This window comes from Excalfactoria chinensis, chromosome 22 (assembly GCF_039878825.1).
Source record: "Excalfactoria chinensis isolate bCotChi1 chromosome 22, bCotChi1.hap2, whole genome shotgun sequence".
Classification (NCBI taxonomy): Eukaryota; Metazoa; Chordata; class Aves; order Galliformes; family Phasianidae; genus Excalfactoria; species Excalfactoria chinensis.
In genome coordinates this window covers 2,012,810-2,030,927 of record NC_092846.1, presented here as the reverse complement: position 1 = coordinate 2,030,927, position 18,118 = coordinate 2,012,810, and the positions used below count along the sequence as shown (strand labels likewise).

Below are 18,118 nucleotides of genomic sequence, written 5' to 3'. Positions count from 1 at the left end.
CCAAGCAGTTAAGCTGAAAATCCCCCCTCTAAGGGCCACGAGGGCTGCAGCAGGAGGCAGCTCCCCCAGCGCTGGGCCGTGCTGTGTGCTGTTGGTGCTGTGCCGTGTGCTGTTGGTGCTGTGCACTCACTCAGCAATAAGGAGCCGCACATCGTTCCCCATCTGCTCTGCAGCTCCGGGTCAGGCGAACCCGGCCTTCCCTGCAACCTCAGCACTTTTCCTGCTCTGTTTGTGCTTCTCCTTCCCACGCAGCAGCCGGTGTGGGCTGGCAGCAGCTTCACCCCCTTAAGAGCAGCCTGGCAAAGCAAGCTGCCCTGTGGGTATATCTGCCCTGTGGGTATCTCTGCCCATGGGGGCTCCTTCCCCAGGACCCCAGACAACACGCAGGGCTCCCTCACTGCCCACCCCACGAGCTGCTGTGGAGCACCCAGGCAGGGTTTGATCCTGCTTTCTCATTAAAGCACCTGAGAGCAAACAGGGGGTGGGCTGAGCTGCTGCCCTCCGGGACCCCAAGGATGGGGAGGGCAGAAATGGGGCTGTTTGAGGAGCAGGGGAGCAGCGCAGGAGCACAGAGGGGACCTCAACCAAAACACAGTGCTCAGCCCTGCAGCAGCACAAGGATTAACACGGGGAGCCTTTGGACTCGTGCAGCTTCCTTTGGGAGGAGGCAAAGGGCAGTGAGTTGCCTCCCTGGGTCAGGAGCAACCCAACTTGCTGATGCTTTAAAGGTGCTTTAAGACACAAACCTGCTGCCCCCAGGACATGCCACAAAAGCCAACGCTCCCAGCAATTAGACAAGGAGCGTGTTTGGGGTTAATTACTGGCTGGGGAAGGCAGTTCACTTCTGCAGCGGGTTGACTTCTGCTGCAGGTACGTGTTGTCAGGCTGCACAACTGTTTATTCATTCCCGAATACGAGCTGCAGATCCTCGCCGAGGGGCCTGCAAGGTTGCCAAGGTTGGTTTGCTGCAAGCAACTACTTGAAAAGCAAACAAACAGCACCCAGCCTCTGGGTTACACCTGCAGAAATGCTTTGCAAGAGGTTTTTCATCGAGCCCTGAAGCTCCACCTCCAGCTGCACAGCTCAGCACTGCTGGAACTGCAGCCCTTGGGGCTCCCAGGTCTCTGGGGTAGGGCTGCTGAATGCCTGCTCAGCTGAGACCGGGCTCAAATGGAGCAGCACCGCTCCACAAGTCTCCTTTCTACCCCCTGTTTCAGCTGGCAGAGATCAGTACGTAACACCCTTTTCAACCCTCTTTTCCTCAGGCTTTGAAACAGAAACGGAACAACCTCGGCCCCAGATAATAAAGATACACGTGCAGATACCCTTCTGCAAGCATTCCCAGTGCTTCAGAAGGAGCAGATGAAGGCAGGAGCCACCGGTTGCTCAGCACGGCGTTGCTGGGCATTGCACACGTTGGCCCTTTGAAAGCCTCTGCTGGAGGTGCAGAGCTGGGGGCACGGAGGCTGCAAGCACCGAGCCTTGGGTAAACTGAGCTCTTATCTGCCTCCCTGCCTGCTATAAACGGGGCTAAGTGGGCAGGCTCAAGGATACGGGCAGGTTTGCGCTGCGCTCAGCAGAGATAAGGTGAAGCCCTACTGGCACACTTCTGCCGAGCTGCCTGGTATGGAAACAAGCCCAGGTTGCTCCTCGTGCTCACACCCAGCAAAGCTGGGCTGAAAAACATGAGGAAAGTGGGAAAAGAACCACGGAAACAGCTCAAGGATTCCTGAGAGAGGAGAAGAGCCTGTATCCAACCTTGCCACCTGCCTTGCTATGAAGATGCACCCATAGGGCTGAGGAGGGGGGTGGCATCCACAGCCTCCCCAGGCAGTTCACATCTGTTTCCTATGGAGTCTGTGCTCTGTCTCTGTTGCTGTGGTTGTGGTCTGACAGCAGCAGTTCGGTCCTGGGAAGGGGGATGTAATATAACCAAGTAGCACCTCAGGTCAGTGCTTTGCTTGAAGGCAAAGAGAACATCAGACACACAGCTGGGCATCATGGAAAACGCTTTAACATCTGTCAGAGTTTGGTACAAATCAAAGCATCCCTTTTGAAAATCTCCCTTATTACAAACATACAAAGGAAACGAGGTGGTTGTTACTACAAATCAGCCACTACTCAACTTCTCTTTGTCACCACGAAAAAACAAACCCCAAACAACAGAAAACCTCAATGGAACTCACAGGGCCTCCCTTCCCCAAGCAGGGTCTGTTTGTGGAGGGAAGCAGAAAGAAAAGCAGAGTCCCCCCCCCGTTTAAAAACCAATCCCACCCATGCACCTCAGCTTCTAAAAACGAGTGTAGTATAAAATCAGGTGAGGGTTTGGCAGCTGTTGCTCTCTGGCAAAGCCTAACAACCCTTCTGGGTTTTGTTTTCCCCCTTTTCCCTCACCTCAGAAATCTCTTGGAAAAGAAAACAGAGAACCAACCCACCCCCCCCCCCTTTTCCTCCCTCCCCCCCCCCCTAAAGATGTGGCAGTGTCTGATGCTGCAGCGCGTGCTCCCCCCGCGGCGGAAGCCAAACACCATCAAAAAGTGCCTTTGAGTCAAATCAGCTTCAGGAACGACAAAGAGCAGGAATCAAACCCTGGCACCAAGTCTGGTCCAAAGCTGAATTAAAAAAGCCTGGCAGAGCAAGCAGCCCTGCTTCTCCTTTTCGCTACCTGCCCTCAGTGCTGCTCCACACTAAAGGGGGTCACCCCCTCCTCCTCCGAGCCCTGAGCTGTTTCTTGACGCCCTGCATTGAGCTGGGATGTCAGGGAGCAATCTGCTGCTTCCTCCCATTGCCAAGTGCTTCTTTGCCCCCACCCTGAGGTGCCCGGGGAGCTCCCACCCCTTCAGGTCTCAGCAAAAGGGGCTGTGGGCTCTGCTCGCCCCATCTCTGAGAAGCACTGGGAGCTTTCGTAGCCCTTTTATTCTGCTGGCTTTGGGTTGGCAGTGAGAAACGTCCCCAGAGAGCCCCCAGAAATGCTTCCTGCCTTGGGACGCTGCCTCGGTAAGCACTTCCCTAGAGCCAAGCTGGCCTCTGCTTCTACAGCTGGAAGGGAGGGCAGGGGAAGGAGGGGGGAGAGGGTGAACTCAGTGCAGGGTCTGAGGGAGGGCAGCAAACAGCCGAGCCTCGAACCGTCCTGATGTAAAGAGATGGAGTAAAAGCTCAGTCACATCGAGCCCCACAGGCCACAAAGCAACCGTGGCACCAGGGGATGAGGTGGGTCTGGGGAGGTATCGTTACCCTCTGGCTCATGACCCAAAAGCTACCGTAACAAAACCCCAAACCAAGCAGTCGAGTGTGTCAAGCAGACATCAGAAAAATAAAAGAAGGAAAAGAAAGAAAAAAAACACACAAAATTCCTCCCTCCTCCCCCCTCCCCAAGATAAATACAACAGCCCCCATCTTGGAAGCGTTCTCAAAAGGATGGACGAACCGTTCTCAGCAGTGGCACAAGCTTCCAGGCAGAGCTGTAGGGCTGGTGATGCATCGGCTTCCTTTCCAAGAGGGAACAGTTCAGAGAGATCAAGCTCCCAGCACACAGCTCCTGTCTCATCTGCAGAACGACTGGCCATGGCTATCGCCTCACAGCAGCAGGTCTGAAACCAGCAAGCAGTCTGTAATGCAGCAGGTTCCTGTTTGCTAATACAAAGAGTTGGCAGTGGTAGTTAACTGGTCAGTTCTTCCAGTCAGCAGTACTTTGAGGTGGGGGGATATTTGGGGTGCCTGGGACCTCTCCCCACGGATCGCCATGATACAGCACAGAATTCAGAGAGCAGACACACTCAAGCATGCTGTCAAAAGGCAACACACCCCAGGCGTTTCCATCGAGTCCACAGCAGTGGGGTAGTGACAACACTGAGGTTTTGGCTTCCAGCGATCAGGCGGGTCTCCTAGACTCCTTGGCTAATGCTGGGGAAAGCTCCCACACTGTGGGGTTTGGTTTTAAGGGGAGGTTATTGCTCCCGACTTCTCAGGCTTTTTGCCCTTGGATAGGGCAGCTGCTTGCTTCAGGAGTTCTCTGTTCTTGGCCTGAAAACACAGTGAAAATGGGTGTTTAATGGAAGGGATCACCGTCAGTTCTCGGGGTCCAAGCAACGCCTGGACAGAACTGCTGGCAGGGGAGGAAGGAGGGAAGTGCTGCTGTGCGGCACCACAGCACGCATCGAGAAGCTCACTGCTACCACTCCGAATGGGCCCTTCCCACCCCTTCCCCCTCACATCCCCCTGCTGTAACTGAGACGTGGGCTGGACCTTAACAGCTTCCATAGAGAGATGTGACAAAGGCGCCGAGCCAGCCAAGGACACTGACCAAGGTCAGCAGGGCTGCCTTTCCTTCCTTCCCTTCCCACCAGCCGCTGCGCTTTGGCACAACAAGAAGCGGTGGAGAAAAGCTGAGAGTGACTCAAGCTCCCACCTTGACTCTCATCTCAGCAAGTCAAAGGCAAACGTCTCCTATCTCACACACTCACCCACATCCAGAGGGTGAGGAGGAAGAGCTCACCCTGTTCTCCAGTTTTATTTCACCCTCAGCTTCTTGAGGTGCTGCCAATGTCCTACCGGGATTCAGCGCTGAGTGCATCCCCACAGGGAGCCTTCCGAACACACCACAGCACCAAAACACCACTCTCTTGTTTGAAACAAATCCCAAACGATGGCAGTTCACAAACAAGGCTCTGCAGCCTCTCTGACCAAACCTCACCAACCTGAGCTCACCCACCTGCAGCCTACACGGTACATATATGCTATTTCAGCAGGAAAAGGGGAGAACCCATGCAAAACCAGAGACAGCCCTTCTGCACTGGTTTGATTGGACATGCAAACGTTATTAGAGCAATTAAACCCTCAGCTCCAGTGCTGCGTGTGGTAAAGCAGCTTCTTTTGCCTCCTACGTGCTGGAAGAACACAGCCCCCATTGCTTCCCTCCCTCAGCACCCCCCATGAAAAATAAACCAGGACAAAATAAACCATGAGCACATTCAAGAAGTGAATGATGTGAACACTCTGAGGCACCTCCAGCACAACAAGAGGATTCGAACTTTTATTTTGGAATCAGTCAGGAAAGTTTCCAGAGCCTCAGTCAATAGCAGCTGAAATAGAACATTCAGACAGCAGAAAGGAGGAGGTCAGGGCAGTCCCACCGAGCTAAAGACAGGACAGCACCGTGGGGACAGACATGCAAACCCCTCTCCAGCCAGCAGAGCAGGGTGGCAAACCCGCTTGTGGATCTGATGCTTCCTCTTTCTGTTCAGAACTGAGCATGTTTAAAGCTGTTGGAAGGTGTCTGACAGCCTTCAAGACAGATATGCTCTTATAACTGCAGCAAAGGCAGCATCAGGACATATTCCTCCCATACACAGGGTGACCAGCATGCCCTGCCTTGGAAACACTTAGGAAAAGTGTTCAGAACAGCGTGCCATCCTTTGCAGGTCACCCAAAGATCTGAGATAGGAGCAGCTCTAGGCTGAAGCAGGCAGCAAAGGACCAAGGAAGCAGAACACAGAGCCAAGGCTTTGGCTGCCATCAGTCCCTGAATCCCCTCCCAGCCCCCTGCACACCACGCAGCCATGCTAGCTTTCAGACAGGCTCCACGGTGTGCACTGTGATGGGTGCCAGCTTCCTGACAAAAACTGTCGCCTCCAAAACCTGTCGTCTTCTCTAATAATTAACTTGGGTGTGTGCTGATGGAGGAGGGGCTGTTTTCTCAGCAGGAGCATAAGCCTTTTGTCTTATCCCCTCCCACCTCTCATTGCTAGGGCTTTAGATCATTATAAACCCCGGGGTAATTAAAGGGGTGCAAAGTTCATTTCTAAGTCTGACTTCTTCCCCGTAACCAGCTCCCCTTTGACCCCATCTCTTCAGTGCCTCGCAGTGTATTCATGCTGATAGTCTGTCTAGTGTTTCCATGGCCGTGACAAGAATCCTGCTCTCCCTGTTCCCTCCAGCTCAGGGACTTCTTTATTTGGACTACAGATAGAGCGCTGAAGAAACCGCCAGTTGTTTCTCGATCTTTGTTCCCTTTGGTTACTGGTCACATAAATCACACTGAGAGCTACGTGGTGTGAGGAGCTGACAAAGGTTCTGCAGTCTGGAGGAACAGGTTTAAACCTGATTTTGGCAATAAGTCAAAGGAGTTTGACAGTTCTCATCTAGCCCGTAGGGGGAACAGCGCAGCGCTTTACAATGCAGTATAAGGCTGAGCCCAAGTAGAGAGCAAGAAGGATGTAAGTAGGGGGTAAAAGGCACTGCAGCCTGGTGTAGAGCTGGGGGATGGCTTGCCAGGCAGAGCAGAGGCTGGAGGACAGGGCTGAGGAGCATTAGCAGAGCAGTGTGTGCAAAGGCTCACGGTTTGTTCCCGTCAGGAGTGTCCTCAGTCACTCCTGGGTGCAGCACAGCTCAGCAAATTAAAACAAAAATGCTGTCACCTGTAACTGCTCCATGACCTCCTTGTGCGTCTTCTCCATTTGGTTCATCTTTGCTCTCATCTGTGACTCCTGGTACTGCAAGTCAGCCTTCAGCTCCGTGATCTGCAGGCACACCAACAAAGAGTGCATGAGATACAACAAGTGGCTGCTCTCAACCTACACGGACTCAAAAAGTGCCTCTACAGAATCTGCCTGAGACTGGATGAGTTTGGAAACACATTGAGGTAGCAGGGGGAGAGCAACAGGACCAACAGGGCACAGGGCAGCACAGAAGCACCCAGGGTGCTGCTCTTGTTCTGCACAGAGCTGTAGGTTTTCTCTGGGTCTTGTCCCCACGTGGAGGTTTGAGAGAGTGGCTGGAAAATGACCCTTTATGAAACGTTTCCCTCAGGTGGGTCCTGAAAGCCTCTTCAGCTTTGGAAGAGAAGGCAGAATGGAAGCAGCCAGAAAGCCTTCTGCTGACTACAGTATGAAAAGCCAGACTTGGTTTGAGTGTGATCTGTGTGAACATGCCAGCTGTCAGCGTGCTGGGGGTGGGGGAAGCAAGCCAAGGGCTGTACCTTCTTTTCCTTCTCCAAAATCATCTGATCTTTCTGGTGCAGCATCTTCTTTAAAGTAGCCACCTCCTCCTTCAGCTGGGCAATGATAACGAAGTGGTCAGTGCCAGGAGAGTCCAGGGCGAGGTCTGGAGAAAAACTGCAGCAAAGAACAGGGAATAGCTCTCATCACAACCCCTTCTCTTCAATAAGGCAGAGGGATTCCCACACAGACTGCACTCAAAGTAAGAAAGGGAACTGCTCCAGGACACACATTGTGCCCTGCAAGCGTGGTCTGGAGGTGTTACCTGCACCCCTGCCCTGAATGCCACGGGGAGTTTGGGAAGTGCTTACAAAGACAGGCAACAGTGTGATAAACTGAGCTGTATTCTTGCACAATCAGCAGGGACACGGGGCTGCTATGGTGCACACCAGTTGGCACCTGCAGCAATCAAATGGTAATGATCTATTTTCAAACCAAAGAGCTGAGGACAGCAATCAGAGAGCTCATGAAACGTTATGCAATCACTTAGGAACTCTCTTAGCTCACAGGCAGTCCTTGGATGTCCAGCAATACTTCTCACTCAATGTAAACAAACACGTTGGCAAGGAGGGAACACAAAAGAGAAACAAACAACCTCCAAGTTCAACAAACAAAGCCAAAGCAGACACCTAGATTAAAGTCAGCGCTGTCCTCAGCAGGGGGAAAGGGAAAAAGACACGCTGGACTTTTGTATTTTGATCCCTCCGTGATACAGCAATGTAGGAAGAAGCCTCGTTACCACTGCAGAGCAGACAGGACTCTCTCCAGGAAGACAGAAATAGCTGAGGATCTGCTCAGAGACAGCCTAGGCTAAACTTAAGCAACAGCTGAAAACCCATCTGGATGTAAATCACCCTGCAAAGGTAATCCGCACATCTCCCAGCCAGACACCCAGCCATCAGGGCAGCCATCCACAGCCTCGCACTACAGCTGCATTTCAGATCGTAAGATATGATAAGCTGCAGCCACAGGCCCAGAGAGCTCACCTGATCTCTGCCTACCTTTTGTTCCCCACCGCTGTAATGGTGAGCTTGATTTTTATCTCCTGGCACTAAAAGGGCAGCGCGCTCCCAGCCCCACACACTTGAACATTGCCATGTATAAAAACATAACAGTCATAAAAGCGACAACAAAGTTCCACCTAGAAGGTTACATAAAGTCTGCCCCGTTATCAGACGGCACCACTGCTGCAAACAGCCCGGGATACCTGAATGCTGACATCTTCTGAAAGCCTGCAGAGATCAACACACGTCCTGTAGCTCACATTCAGCACTAAAACTGGGAGCTGCAGCATCTGGAGGAAGGCACTGCAGGTCTGAAGGCAAACACAGCTCCCCCAGTGCTGCCTCCCAAGCACCCCCAGGCTCCCAATCCCCAGCTATACAGCAGGACGGAGCACTGGTTACTCACACAGAGGTTTCCTCCAGCATCTGGAAAGAATCCATTTTCTAATTAAAAGCACAGCCTACACTGATTGGATTGGAAAGCAAGAATGTAGCAGAAAAACCTCTTTCCATCACTGTGCTGAGGGTTTACAGAGGGGAACTAAACATGGGCAGCAGCTTCACCAACCTGAAAGCCACAGCTCAGTTCTGCAGCACTGAGAGAAAGCTTAGCAAGGGGAAAGCCAGAGCTGGGGAGAGCTGTCTGCAGGGGACGGCTTGCTTTGTACAGCTGCAGCATGCTGACAGCAGAGCCCATTAGGATGTTGCAGGTCTCTGGGTTTGCTATTGGCTCGTCACACTGCAGCTCTTGAGCGCAGATGTCCATATGTGCAGGCGGCACCTCTGTTTTGAAACCATGCCTGAGTGCGGCTCCCTGAAAGCAGAGGCTCTGTGACACGATGGTGGGTGCTCCAGTGCACCCACCATCTAACAGTAGCTTTCATGTCCCACTCAGTGCAAAGGGAGAAAAAGGAGGATTGGGGGGGAGAAGCAGCCTGCACAGAGGGCAGAAAACCCTCAGCTCTTCCTCAATGAATTCTTCCAGCCCAAAACAAACTCTGGCTTGCACCAATCCCTTGCCCAGGCAAGCTTCCCTGCTGCCATGTCCTGGGGTGATGCAGAGTGCTGGGAAGTGCTCACGTTTCCCTGAGCAGCTCAGGCAGGAACAGTTCACTCCTGGGCAGCTTCTATTGCAACAACAGAGCTATGGAGTGAGAGTGGCCCTGCCACCCAGTGGAGAGAAGGGACAGGAAGGCCACCAGCCTCCTGCAGAGGAGGAGGAAAAATGCCAAAGGCTCATCTCTCCCCTCCTTTAACTATCAGATTAAACATTAAACCGACCGACCGACCCCAGACACATTCTCTCTGTAAGTAGACTCCTGGAGATCAGGGTTGCAGCCCTTTAGGATTGGTTGGAGGGATGTGTGCTCTCCACATGTGAGCAGCCTAAAATTCATGCCTCTAATTAAAGCAAATTGATGAGCTCCCATTGCTTTCGTTGGAGACGGAGTTAAAAATGGAGCCCTTCCAAAGACACCTGCCTCTTTCCATTGAGTGGAATAGGAAGCAAACTGGCTGCCTTACCCTCAACACCTGTTAAATGAATGAAATTAGGCAAAATAAATGCCAAGATTAAAGGTTCTGCTATTCAAGGGGCACAATGCAAGCTGACCAAAGCAGCATCCAGATTTCACCAATGACAAAAATACACTCAGTTCTCAAAAGTCCATTCAGGAATCAGCACAATGGGCTGCAGGTGAAGTTGGGGTGCTCGTGCACATATGGGGAGTGCAGGGCTGAAGGGCATGGGCACAACAGTGAGGTTTATAAGGTAGGATCTGCTGGGAGCTGCACCCAGAGCTGCTGTTGGAGAGCTGCTATGAGCGAGGCAGGGCTGCTGCTAACTCACAGCCCACCCAGAATCACACAAAGCCACCCATTAAACAACTGCTGGAGAATGCTCAGCCCCCTGAACGCTGGCAATGAGAGCATCTTCTACTCAGAAACATGGGAACACAAATACATAGAGCTCAGAAGGACACAGAACAGAAATTCCCATTGCATCCACAAAAGAGCAACAATCTGGGGTAAGCTGGACCTTGCTGAGGCCGTTACCACAGCTGAGAGCCCAGGAATGCCCAGATTTGGTCTGGCTGAAGGCTGCACCAGGTTGGCTGGAGCCAGAAGCTGAGGCACACTGTAAGAACGGTGCTGTAACAAAGCCAGCCCTGAGCTCCATACCCAGCCTGCAGCTCCAAGAGGGCTGTGGGGTGGAAGCCCTCACAGAAAATGGTGCAGGGATGGGGGCTGCTGGGGGCTTCGTTCTCTGCAGCTCCACAAGCATAGTCAAGCACCATTATTATTCCACTCGAGAAATAAAGCCAGGGGTCTATTTAAGGCAGCTGCAGCATTTTCCACAGCATGTTGCTGGAGCTCTTTAGGAGTTGCTAAAATTACCCACAGTTTGTTACTGGGATTCATCAAGAAAAGTCTGTGGCAAGGAGCACAGCCTTGGCAGAAGCCGCGCTGACAGCATCTGACACAAGCAAATAGAAATAAAGGCATTTGGTTCTTCTAATTCATGCTCCTGATTGCAAACAAACGACTGAGCAACTGATGACAGAGCACAGGACTTTCTGCTCCCTGGATATTTTCAAGCCAGCAGTGGATTTGTCTCACCCCAGGCTTTAGCAAGCAGGTGAAATCACCTGGTCCTGTCCTACAGCCCGCACTGCAGCCTCAGGAGGGGAGCAGGGGGATAACAGGGCTCCAGTCCCTCCTCCAGCATGAAAAGCAGTCAGATGAATTCTCTGAACGCTTCATGCTCAATGTGGAGCTCCTAAGCCACAGTTAACTCTGATTGTTTTTTTTCTTCCAACTTTTAACTGAAAATTCTGTTCAGGTGATAAATGGTCTCGCAGATTGCTCAGCGGGAACCACTGCCTCATAAAATTACTCTATATCACATAACAGCATTTCGTATATTAACAGACATTGACTAGATATCAACAGGAGAGACGTAATGTGTGACTGTGGAGAAAAGATCTCCAGTTACCAGTGGTTTAACAGACCCCTTGGCACTGAGAAGCCTGCACCACGCTCCCATCTCACTGCTGTTTGGAAGCAGATCCATTCAGAGGGACAGTTTCCATGTGTGAGACAGTTCCCAGGACGGGAGGGCAACAGGGGGGGAGAAAACAACAGGTGATCTCACTTCAGGATGTCAGTGCCTTGAGAAACAGGACAATGGTGGGCACCGAGACTCTGTTGGGAAGCAGCCCACTGCGCCAACGTGGACGGGGCACTCTGGATAGGGGGGCAAAGCATCTCGGGAGAGGAAGGAACGCTGAGAATCAGAGAGGAAAGGGAGGAATGAAAATATGCATGTACAAGACCATAAAATAAAATAAAAAATAAAATCCATCTCAATTTCCTGTTTCTGCTAGTGCCTCCCATTCTGCTGCACGTGCAGTCAGCAACTACAGCACAAACTGTGACAGCAGAATGGGATTGGCTGCTTTCAAGCAAAGCCTGATTGCTTGTCCCACCCCCAGAAGGCAGGAGGGGAAGTAGGAGGTGGGCTCTGATCCTCTCCTCTGAGGCCATCTCTCCTCTGAGAGCCCAGAAAGCACAAAAACCACACAGCTCAACTGTACGGTGCAGCCAACAGCCAGCCCTGCCCTGCAGCTGCAGCGAAAGATACAGTTGATCGGGTTGCAGTTTTTGTGTCTGCTGGGGAGCTCAGCCAACAAGCAGCTTCTGTTCTAACAGGTACAGGCACTGGGTATTATTTTCCTTTCCAAAGCTGTCTAAGCGCTCACTAACTCTGGCCTGTCAGATTCTGGAAGCTGCTAAAGCAGCCCCTTGACATCCCAGAGCCCAAGATCCTGCTCTAAGCATCAAGTTTCCCACTGTTCACACAGAACTCTTCTATAAAACTTAGCAAGCAAGACCACCCGCCCACCCACAATCTCCCCAGATAACAGGCTCACCTGTCACCATTGGCAGATATGGCATCAAACTTGGCTTTCTTCTTTGGGATTTCATTCTGAATAGAAGAGGTGGATAAGGTTTTCTGGCTAGAAAAACAAGGAAACGGTATGTCAGAGCCTGAATGACTTGCAGTCAGAGACAGAGGAGCAAATACAATTCCCACCCACTTTCAGCCTATTAAAATGAGATTTCTTAGTGCAAGAAAAAACAAATATCGCTCCTTGAAGAGCAGCTGAAGACTAAAAATAAACAGAAAACAACGCGTCGGTGCAATCAGCAGGCAGGTGAGGAACTCATGCTTAATATCTGTATTTCAATTACAACCCAGCTTAGCTTGAATTGTATACAAGGTGAATCACTGAGAACCGTCAGGTCACAAGTCTGCACCACAGTTGTTTACAAAGGAGTGAGGCCTGACTCAGCCACATTCACCCCAACAGCAGCCAACTGCCAAACTGCTGCTGGTGGCCAAGGTGCTGCTCCCTGTTACTTTGAGGCCAGGCATTCTCTTTGCTCACCCCAGAGAAAAGCCCTACACAACATTACAGCCTGTGCAGGCTACCTGTTATAATGGCTGCTGCTGCTGAGCCTGCTGTACTGTTCCTTCTCTTGCAGGCTGGCTCGGGAGGAGCTGCTCAGGTGCTTGCACTGCTCTTTGGTCTTCTGTAGGACCCGTTTGTAGGACAGTGTGCATAACCAGCAGAGCAGCTTTCCATCCACCTGGAGGGCATGAAAGAGAGACATTTTTGTCTTGCTTCCTGCCCGCAAACAAAGCAGAGAAGACAAGAAGCACCTTCAGGCTTGAAGATCACATACAAACGAGCAGCAATTCAAAAAGGATCCCTTGAGTGCTTAGAAAGCCACTTGGCGTGGCTGGTGCAACGCACTCATTAACAGCAGCTAACTCATCCTAACTTCAGTCTCATTCAAGCTTTGCTTACAGACTGTCTTACAACATCCAGAACATCAGCAGGACAGTCTAACTCCTCTGGGATTTCTGTCCAAGGAAAGCCAGGGAATGGCAGACGACAGGGCAGTCACTGGAGTGCACAAGAGCCACAGTTTCTGCTCAAGGACCATCAGCAGCGGGACAGGATTCCAAACAAACAGTAGATCTTTATGGCCTGCGGAAAGCAGGCTTTGGAAATACACAAGCAAGAAGCTCTGATGTTGTTTAAATAAAGGATGTGCAGGAGCCACAGGACAGTTGTGGAGGAACACGCTTCCAGCACCTCAGGCTACAGCAGCAATACTGCTCCTGCTCCTCCACCCTGCAGGCACTTTGCTCAGAGGCCCCTCCTCCTCTGCCCCCTCACCTGCCCTCATGCCAAATTCAAGAGATCTTTCTCAGAAGATCTGGCAATGGAACAAAGGGGCACAAGGGCTAAACAGCTCCAAAATACGGCTCCCAGAGCACAACTCAACTCCAAAAAGCATTTTACAGTCAAGAGGCATCCCCTTTAGAAACACCACACATCTGTGAAAGGAGGGAAGAAGCACTGTGATCAGCCCCTTTACCTTTTCAGCCTCCTTTAGCAGAGATACTGACCTTCTTTCTGTCATCCTTCCTGTCAAAGGCACACTGCTGCTTGCACTGCTCACAGGAGTGTGGAGGTCCATACTTCTTTTCTGAGTTTGTGCAACGCTGACACTTGTTGCCAATAAACGCTGCGATGATGTTGCAGTACTGGCAAGGTTTTGGCTTAAAGAGACAAGACAGACCAATATAGCAGTGCCTTCTGATGACATTATTGGCAGTGCTTTTTCCCCTTCCCCCCAGCTCTTCTAAACGTCTATCTCCCTATACCAAGCTAAGTGTAACACTGATCCAGGAGACATAACTGCATGCAGACCCCAGGTCTCTAGCCAAGTTTATTTAGGTACAACAACCTACGCCCTTTATCAAGGGTTAGGAAATCTTCAGAAATATCACCAAAACAGAAACAATCAAAATCTCTGCCTCAGATTTCACACAAGCAGGAGAACAGATCTATCACTGCTCCCAGTAAGCAACCTCAGTTTGTACGACCACGCTCTTGTTTCAGTTGGATATGGAATGGTTCGTTTCGTGACCTAAAATGATGCACAGCTGCTCTTCTCCATACTAAAAGGTAAAAGCTTCATGCTTGAGAGATCTGCATATATTGATCAATCATGCTATTACAACAGAGCCAGCCCATAAACTGCTTTGGAACTCAGAAGCATAAAGGTGAGAAAGATGAAAGCAGAAGAGGCTGGTGAGCCCCACTCACTTACTGTGCCATAGAGCTTCACATTCTGAGCACACTTCTTGCATATTGTGTTGGTTTTGCTGTGAAGAAGAAGGACAGACCACGTCATTAACACCTCCCCAAAGAAAACCACATCTCTGTGGTTAGGATCCCAGGCTCCCCCAGGCTCTCTAGTGGCAAGACTGCATTCATCTTCACTAGGGACCCTGATACCAAAGTGCATTTCCTGTTCCCTTCTGGTTGAGGATAATCTGGCAAAAAGTGGAGGTATCTTTTAATGAAGGCATTCCCACATGACGTCAGTTTTTTGTCCTGACAAATGCATGTGTCTGATCACTGCCTAATTGGCAGCAGGCATGATTCAGCACTGGTGACAGCCTTACTTCTGGAGGAGGTCTGTGCTCGATTACAAGGTTAAGGCAGGTCAGGCACAGAGGTATATTTGCCTAACAAACACAGGAAAGAACAGCCCCACGCAATGTCTGCACAAGTTATGCTCATCAGCTCCTGGGTTCACCTACCCTTCCTCTGTAATCTACACGACTTGCAGAAGGCAGGATCACGGCTAAAGGAAGCACATCCGATGATTTTTAGATACCAGAATCAGGTAGGAGAAAACTCAGGGGAAGATTCCCCTCAGATCCTTCATTGGAAGATGTTGGTGAGCGCTGACCAAACCCAAAACCAAGCAATAGGTGCAAATCTAAGGACACTGCACAGGCACACTGACTCGCCCAGCAGACGTTTAAGGCCAAAGGTCTCCCACAACAACAATCAGGCTCAGCCATTAAAGGTGTGGAAACATTACGGTTCACCAGGTGCATCCGTCCTAAGGAAACCATCAGCCTGCCCAGCACAGCAGTCATTTACCTTTCCTGCTGGAATTCAGTCCTGCAGTAAGTGCATTTAACAATGGGATGTGCAATCCGGCACTCCTGCAATAATACAGCAGTCTGTGAGGTGCAGTGCTTCTCCCATGTGCTGTTTCCCCGATCCCCAGCTCTCCTGCTGACCTCCACTCCCCCCCCACACACACACTCACACTCATCAAACTCACAACGGTTCCTCCCTGTACAGTCACTCTGCTCTTAGAAGGGCTGAGAGCAGAGGAAGGGTGACAGGAATGCCATGTGTCACGGCTGACCCAGAAGTAAACCGTGCTTTGTAACAAGGGCTATTTGTGCCCAACGCCCACAGACAAGGGTCACAGCTGGCCTCACCTCTGGTGCAGAACACTCAGTCCTATCAGTCATTCACCTCCCTGCTCTCCAAAGCTTCCTGTGCCCAGAATGCCTCCAGCCCAGCTCTCTCCCCTCCCCAGCACGCTCAGGAGGTTCCTCTCCACCTGCCTGCATTGCCCCATTTCCATCACCCACCCCGGGCTGCTCCATTTCCTGTTCTCCCCCTTCTCAATCTCATCGCTGATCTCGTTCTTCCCCACTCAGGTTGCCCCCCAAGACTGATCTCCCCCTTCAAGATACCACAAAAGCTGCCCCTAAATGTACCCACGCTCCCCTCAAACACCCTGAGACCACCCAGCTGCCCCACACCTCCCCTCTTGCTATGAGCCACCCTCACAAGAAGCCCTTCTGATGTCCCCAGGTCTTCTGACTCAATGCACAGCCCCTCATAATCCCCCAACACTACACCCCCCCCCAAGCCCCTCAGGCTCTCCCAACTGCCCCCTCACCCCTATCATCCCCCAAATGCCCCCAGGACCCCATCCCTGAAGCCCCCCCCCCCCCACCACCACCACCTTCCATTCACTCCCCAAGACCCCTCAGTTTACCTCAGCACCTCCTCTCTGCTTCAATACCCTCCCACTTTACCTCGGGACCCTCAGACCTTTAGACCCCAATTTACCTCAGGAAACCCCCTTCAACTCAGGGACCCCCCTCTGCTCCTTCAGAGGTGCCTCTTTATCCTCAGGACCCCCAATTCACCCCAAGACCCCCAATTCACCCCAGGACCCCCCCCAGTTCACTCCAGGATCTCCCAATTCACCCCAAGACCCCCAATTCACCCCAGGACCCCCAATTCACCCCAGGACCTCCCCCCAAATTCACCTCAGGACCCTCAATTCACCTCAGGGCCCCCCAGTTCACTGCAGGACCTCCCAATTCACCCCAGGACCCCCCAATTCACCATAAGACCCCCCCCAATTCACCTCAGGGCCCCCCAGTTCACCCCAGGACCCCCCAGTTCACCCCAGGACCCCCCAATTCACCCCCATTTCCCTCTCAGCGCCCCCTCCACCAAAAATCCCACCCACTTTAAGTCAGGACCCCCCTTTTCCTTCAGCACTCTCCGACTCCACCTTACAGGCCTCCCCTCATCCCTACCCACACCCCATTTTACCTCAGGATCCCCCTTTACCTCACCCCCCCTCCCCAGCAGGCCTTCCCTCAGAGGCCTTTACCTCCGTGACCCCCCGTGACCCTCCGCAGTCCCTCCCCGCACCCTCAGCCGCTCCCCCCGCTGCCGGCCGCCCCCCGGACCTTGCAGAGCTGCTGGCCCTGGCTGAGCGCTTCGAAGGGGAAGCGCTGGTGGCACTTGGTGCAGGCGTACAGCGCCGCCATCCCGCCGCCGCGCTGACAGGCGCAACCCAAACCGCCGCGGCCGCCCGCCTGCTAGCTCCGCCCCCCCACCGACCGTCCCGCACCTCTAATTGGCTGCCTTCCGCATCGCTCACAAAGAGACGATTTTTCATTGGTTCGCGCAGACGCCGTTCTAGAAACGGGGCGGGGCGGAGCCGCCTGCTCCCCTCCCTCCGCCCTTTCCCTTCCGCGGGCGTTGGGCGGAGGAGCGATGACGTCACGCGGGGCGCGTTCCTGTGATGTAACCGCCGCGGGGGCGCGCGCGGGGCGACGGGGAGGTCGCGCGAGAACGCGCCGGGCGGGGGCGGCCCAGAAGGCATTGCGCGGGGTTGGAGTGGGGGGGGAGGGGGAACCGGAAGCGGAAGTGGGGCGGGTTGGGGCTGGGGGTAGAGGCAGGGGAGGGCATGGATGGGCTCAGGGCTGTGTGTGGGCCGGGCTGGGCCGGCTGTGCGGGAACGGCAGGAGATGGATGGGCTGAGTGCGGGAGATGGGCCTGGACAGATATCAGTGAGGGCAGGGAACAGGGCCTGGTTCTCTACATGGATCTGGGCCTGTCCAAAGGTGAAGGCAGGGCCAAGACTCGAGCAAAGGCTTTGGCTTGGGCTGGAAGATGGAGAAAGGCATCGCCAAGCCAGGAGAAGGCACAGGGAAAGTCTAGCTGTCCTGTGGGAGGGATAATGGGGGCTGGAGGAAGGAGAGCAGGAGGCTGCAGGGTTGCTCAGGCTGAAGGCACAGCCAGGAGGTGGCTGATGGATGCCAGAGTGCAGCACAGCTGTGCATGAAGGCTCAGAACTGGAGGATAAGGAAGGGAGAGCGGGCAGGAGGTCTGCAGCAAAAGGGGAACTGCCTCCCAGTTGTTTCCTTTTTCGCTCCAGCTGGTGGTTGCTGTGAGGGCAGTTGCAGGTTTGCAAGCTCCGGGCGCAGCCGAGGCGAGCTGTGATCTGCAGGGCTGGATCTCCTCACGTTTTGGGGCAGGATAAGCCGTGCAAATTGCAGCTGGCTGTGTTTGCACCGCGGGTTGGTCGGGTGCTGCAGTTTGCAGCTCACGCTGTTGGGAAAACTGCCTCCATTTTGCTTCGGGTGTGAGGTTGGGCTGCAGAGAGAGGTGAGGGAGAACCATCCGCTGTTTGCACAGCGGGTAATTGCTCGGCTTTTTAAATGGAGCCTTTGTCATCGTTACAGTGTGACATTCCCAGGTGCCGTGAAGGCGCAGCCTTGTTTGTTTGGGCAGGCAGCAAGGGAATTGAAGCACTTCGGAGTTAAAAGTTCACTCTGCAAACCCAAGACAAAGCAGCAACCGCCGCTGGTTGTGCTCATGATGGCACAGCGCTGTGTCTGCATTGCCTGTCATTCCTGAG

The 18,118-nt window shown here is 52.8% G+C and overlaps 1 protein-coding gene across 3 annotated transcripts; it reads right to left on the bottom strand.

The window, feature by feature from the left end:
• Positions 1-1,992: 1,992 nt before the first annotated feature.
• Positions 1,993-16,799, bottom strand: FAM76A (family with sequence similarity 76 member A). Of its 3 annotated transcripts, XM_072355618.1 has the most exons (10): positions 16,662-16,799; positions 15,034-15,098; positions 14,189-14,243; positions 13,482-13,634; positions 12,495-12,652; positions 11,932-12,018; positions 11,154-11,285; positions 6,977-7,112; positions 6,417-6,518; positions 1,993-4,023 (listed from the first exon to the last, which is right to left on the bottom strand). In XM_072355618.1, the coding sequence occupies exons 1-10, from the start codon at positions 16,740-16,742 to the stop codon at positions 3,937-3,939; spliced, it is 1,056 nt and encodes a 351-aa protein (XP_072211719.1). In that variant the 5' UTR covers positions 16,743-16,799; the 3' UTR covers positions 1,993-3,936. The 3 variants fall into 3 exon arrangements, with proteins under 3 accessions (XP_072211719.1, XP_072211721.1, XP_072211722.1); XM_072355620.1 differs by lacking the exon at positions 11,154-11,285; XM_072355621.1 differs by lacking the exons at positions 1,993-4,023; positions 11,154-11,285 and having other exon boundaries at positions 4,998-6,518.
• Positions 16,800-18,118: the final 1,319 nt, after the last annotated feature.

Excerpts from the sequence above, each read along its gene's own strand:
- FAM76A (XM_072355618.1), bottom strand. The coding sequence starts at position 16,742 with ATGGCGGCGCTGTACGCCTGCACCAAGTGCCACCAGCGCTTCCCCTTC. Across the intron at positions 12,653-13,481 it reads GGAAGGATGACAGAAAGAAG|GTGGATGGAAAGCTGCTCTG; the intron begins GTCAGTATCTCT and ends CATGCCCTCCAG. Across the intron at positions 12,019-12,494 it reads AGCAGCAGCCATTATAACAG|CCAGAAAACCTTATCCACCT; the intron begins GTAGCCTGCACA and ends TTGTTTTTCTAG.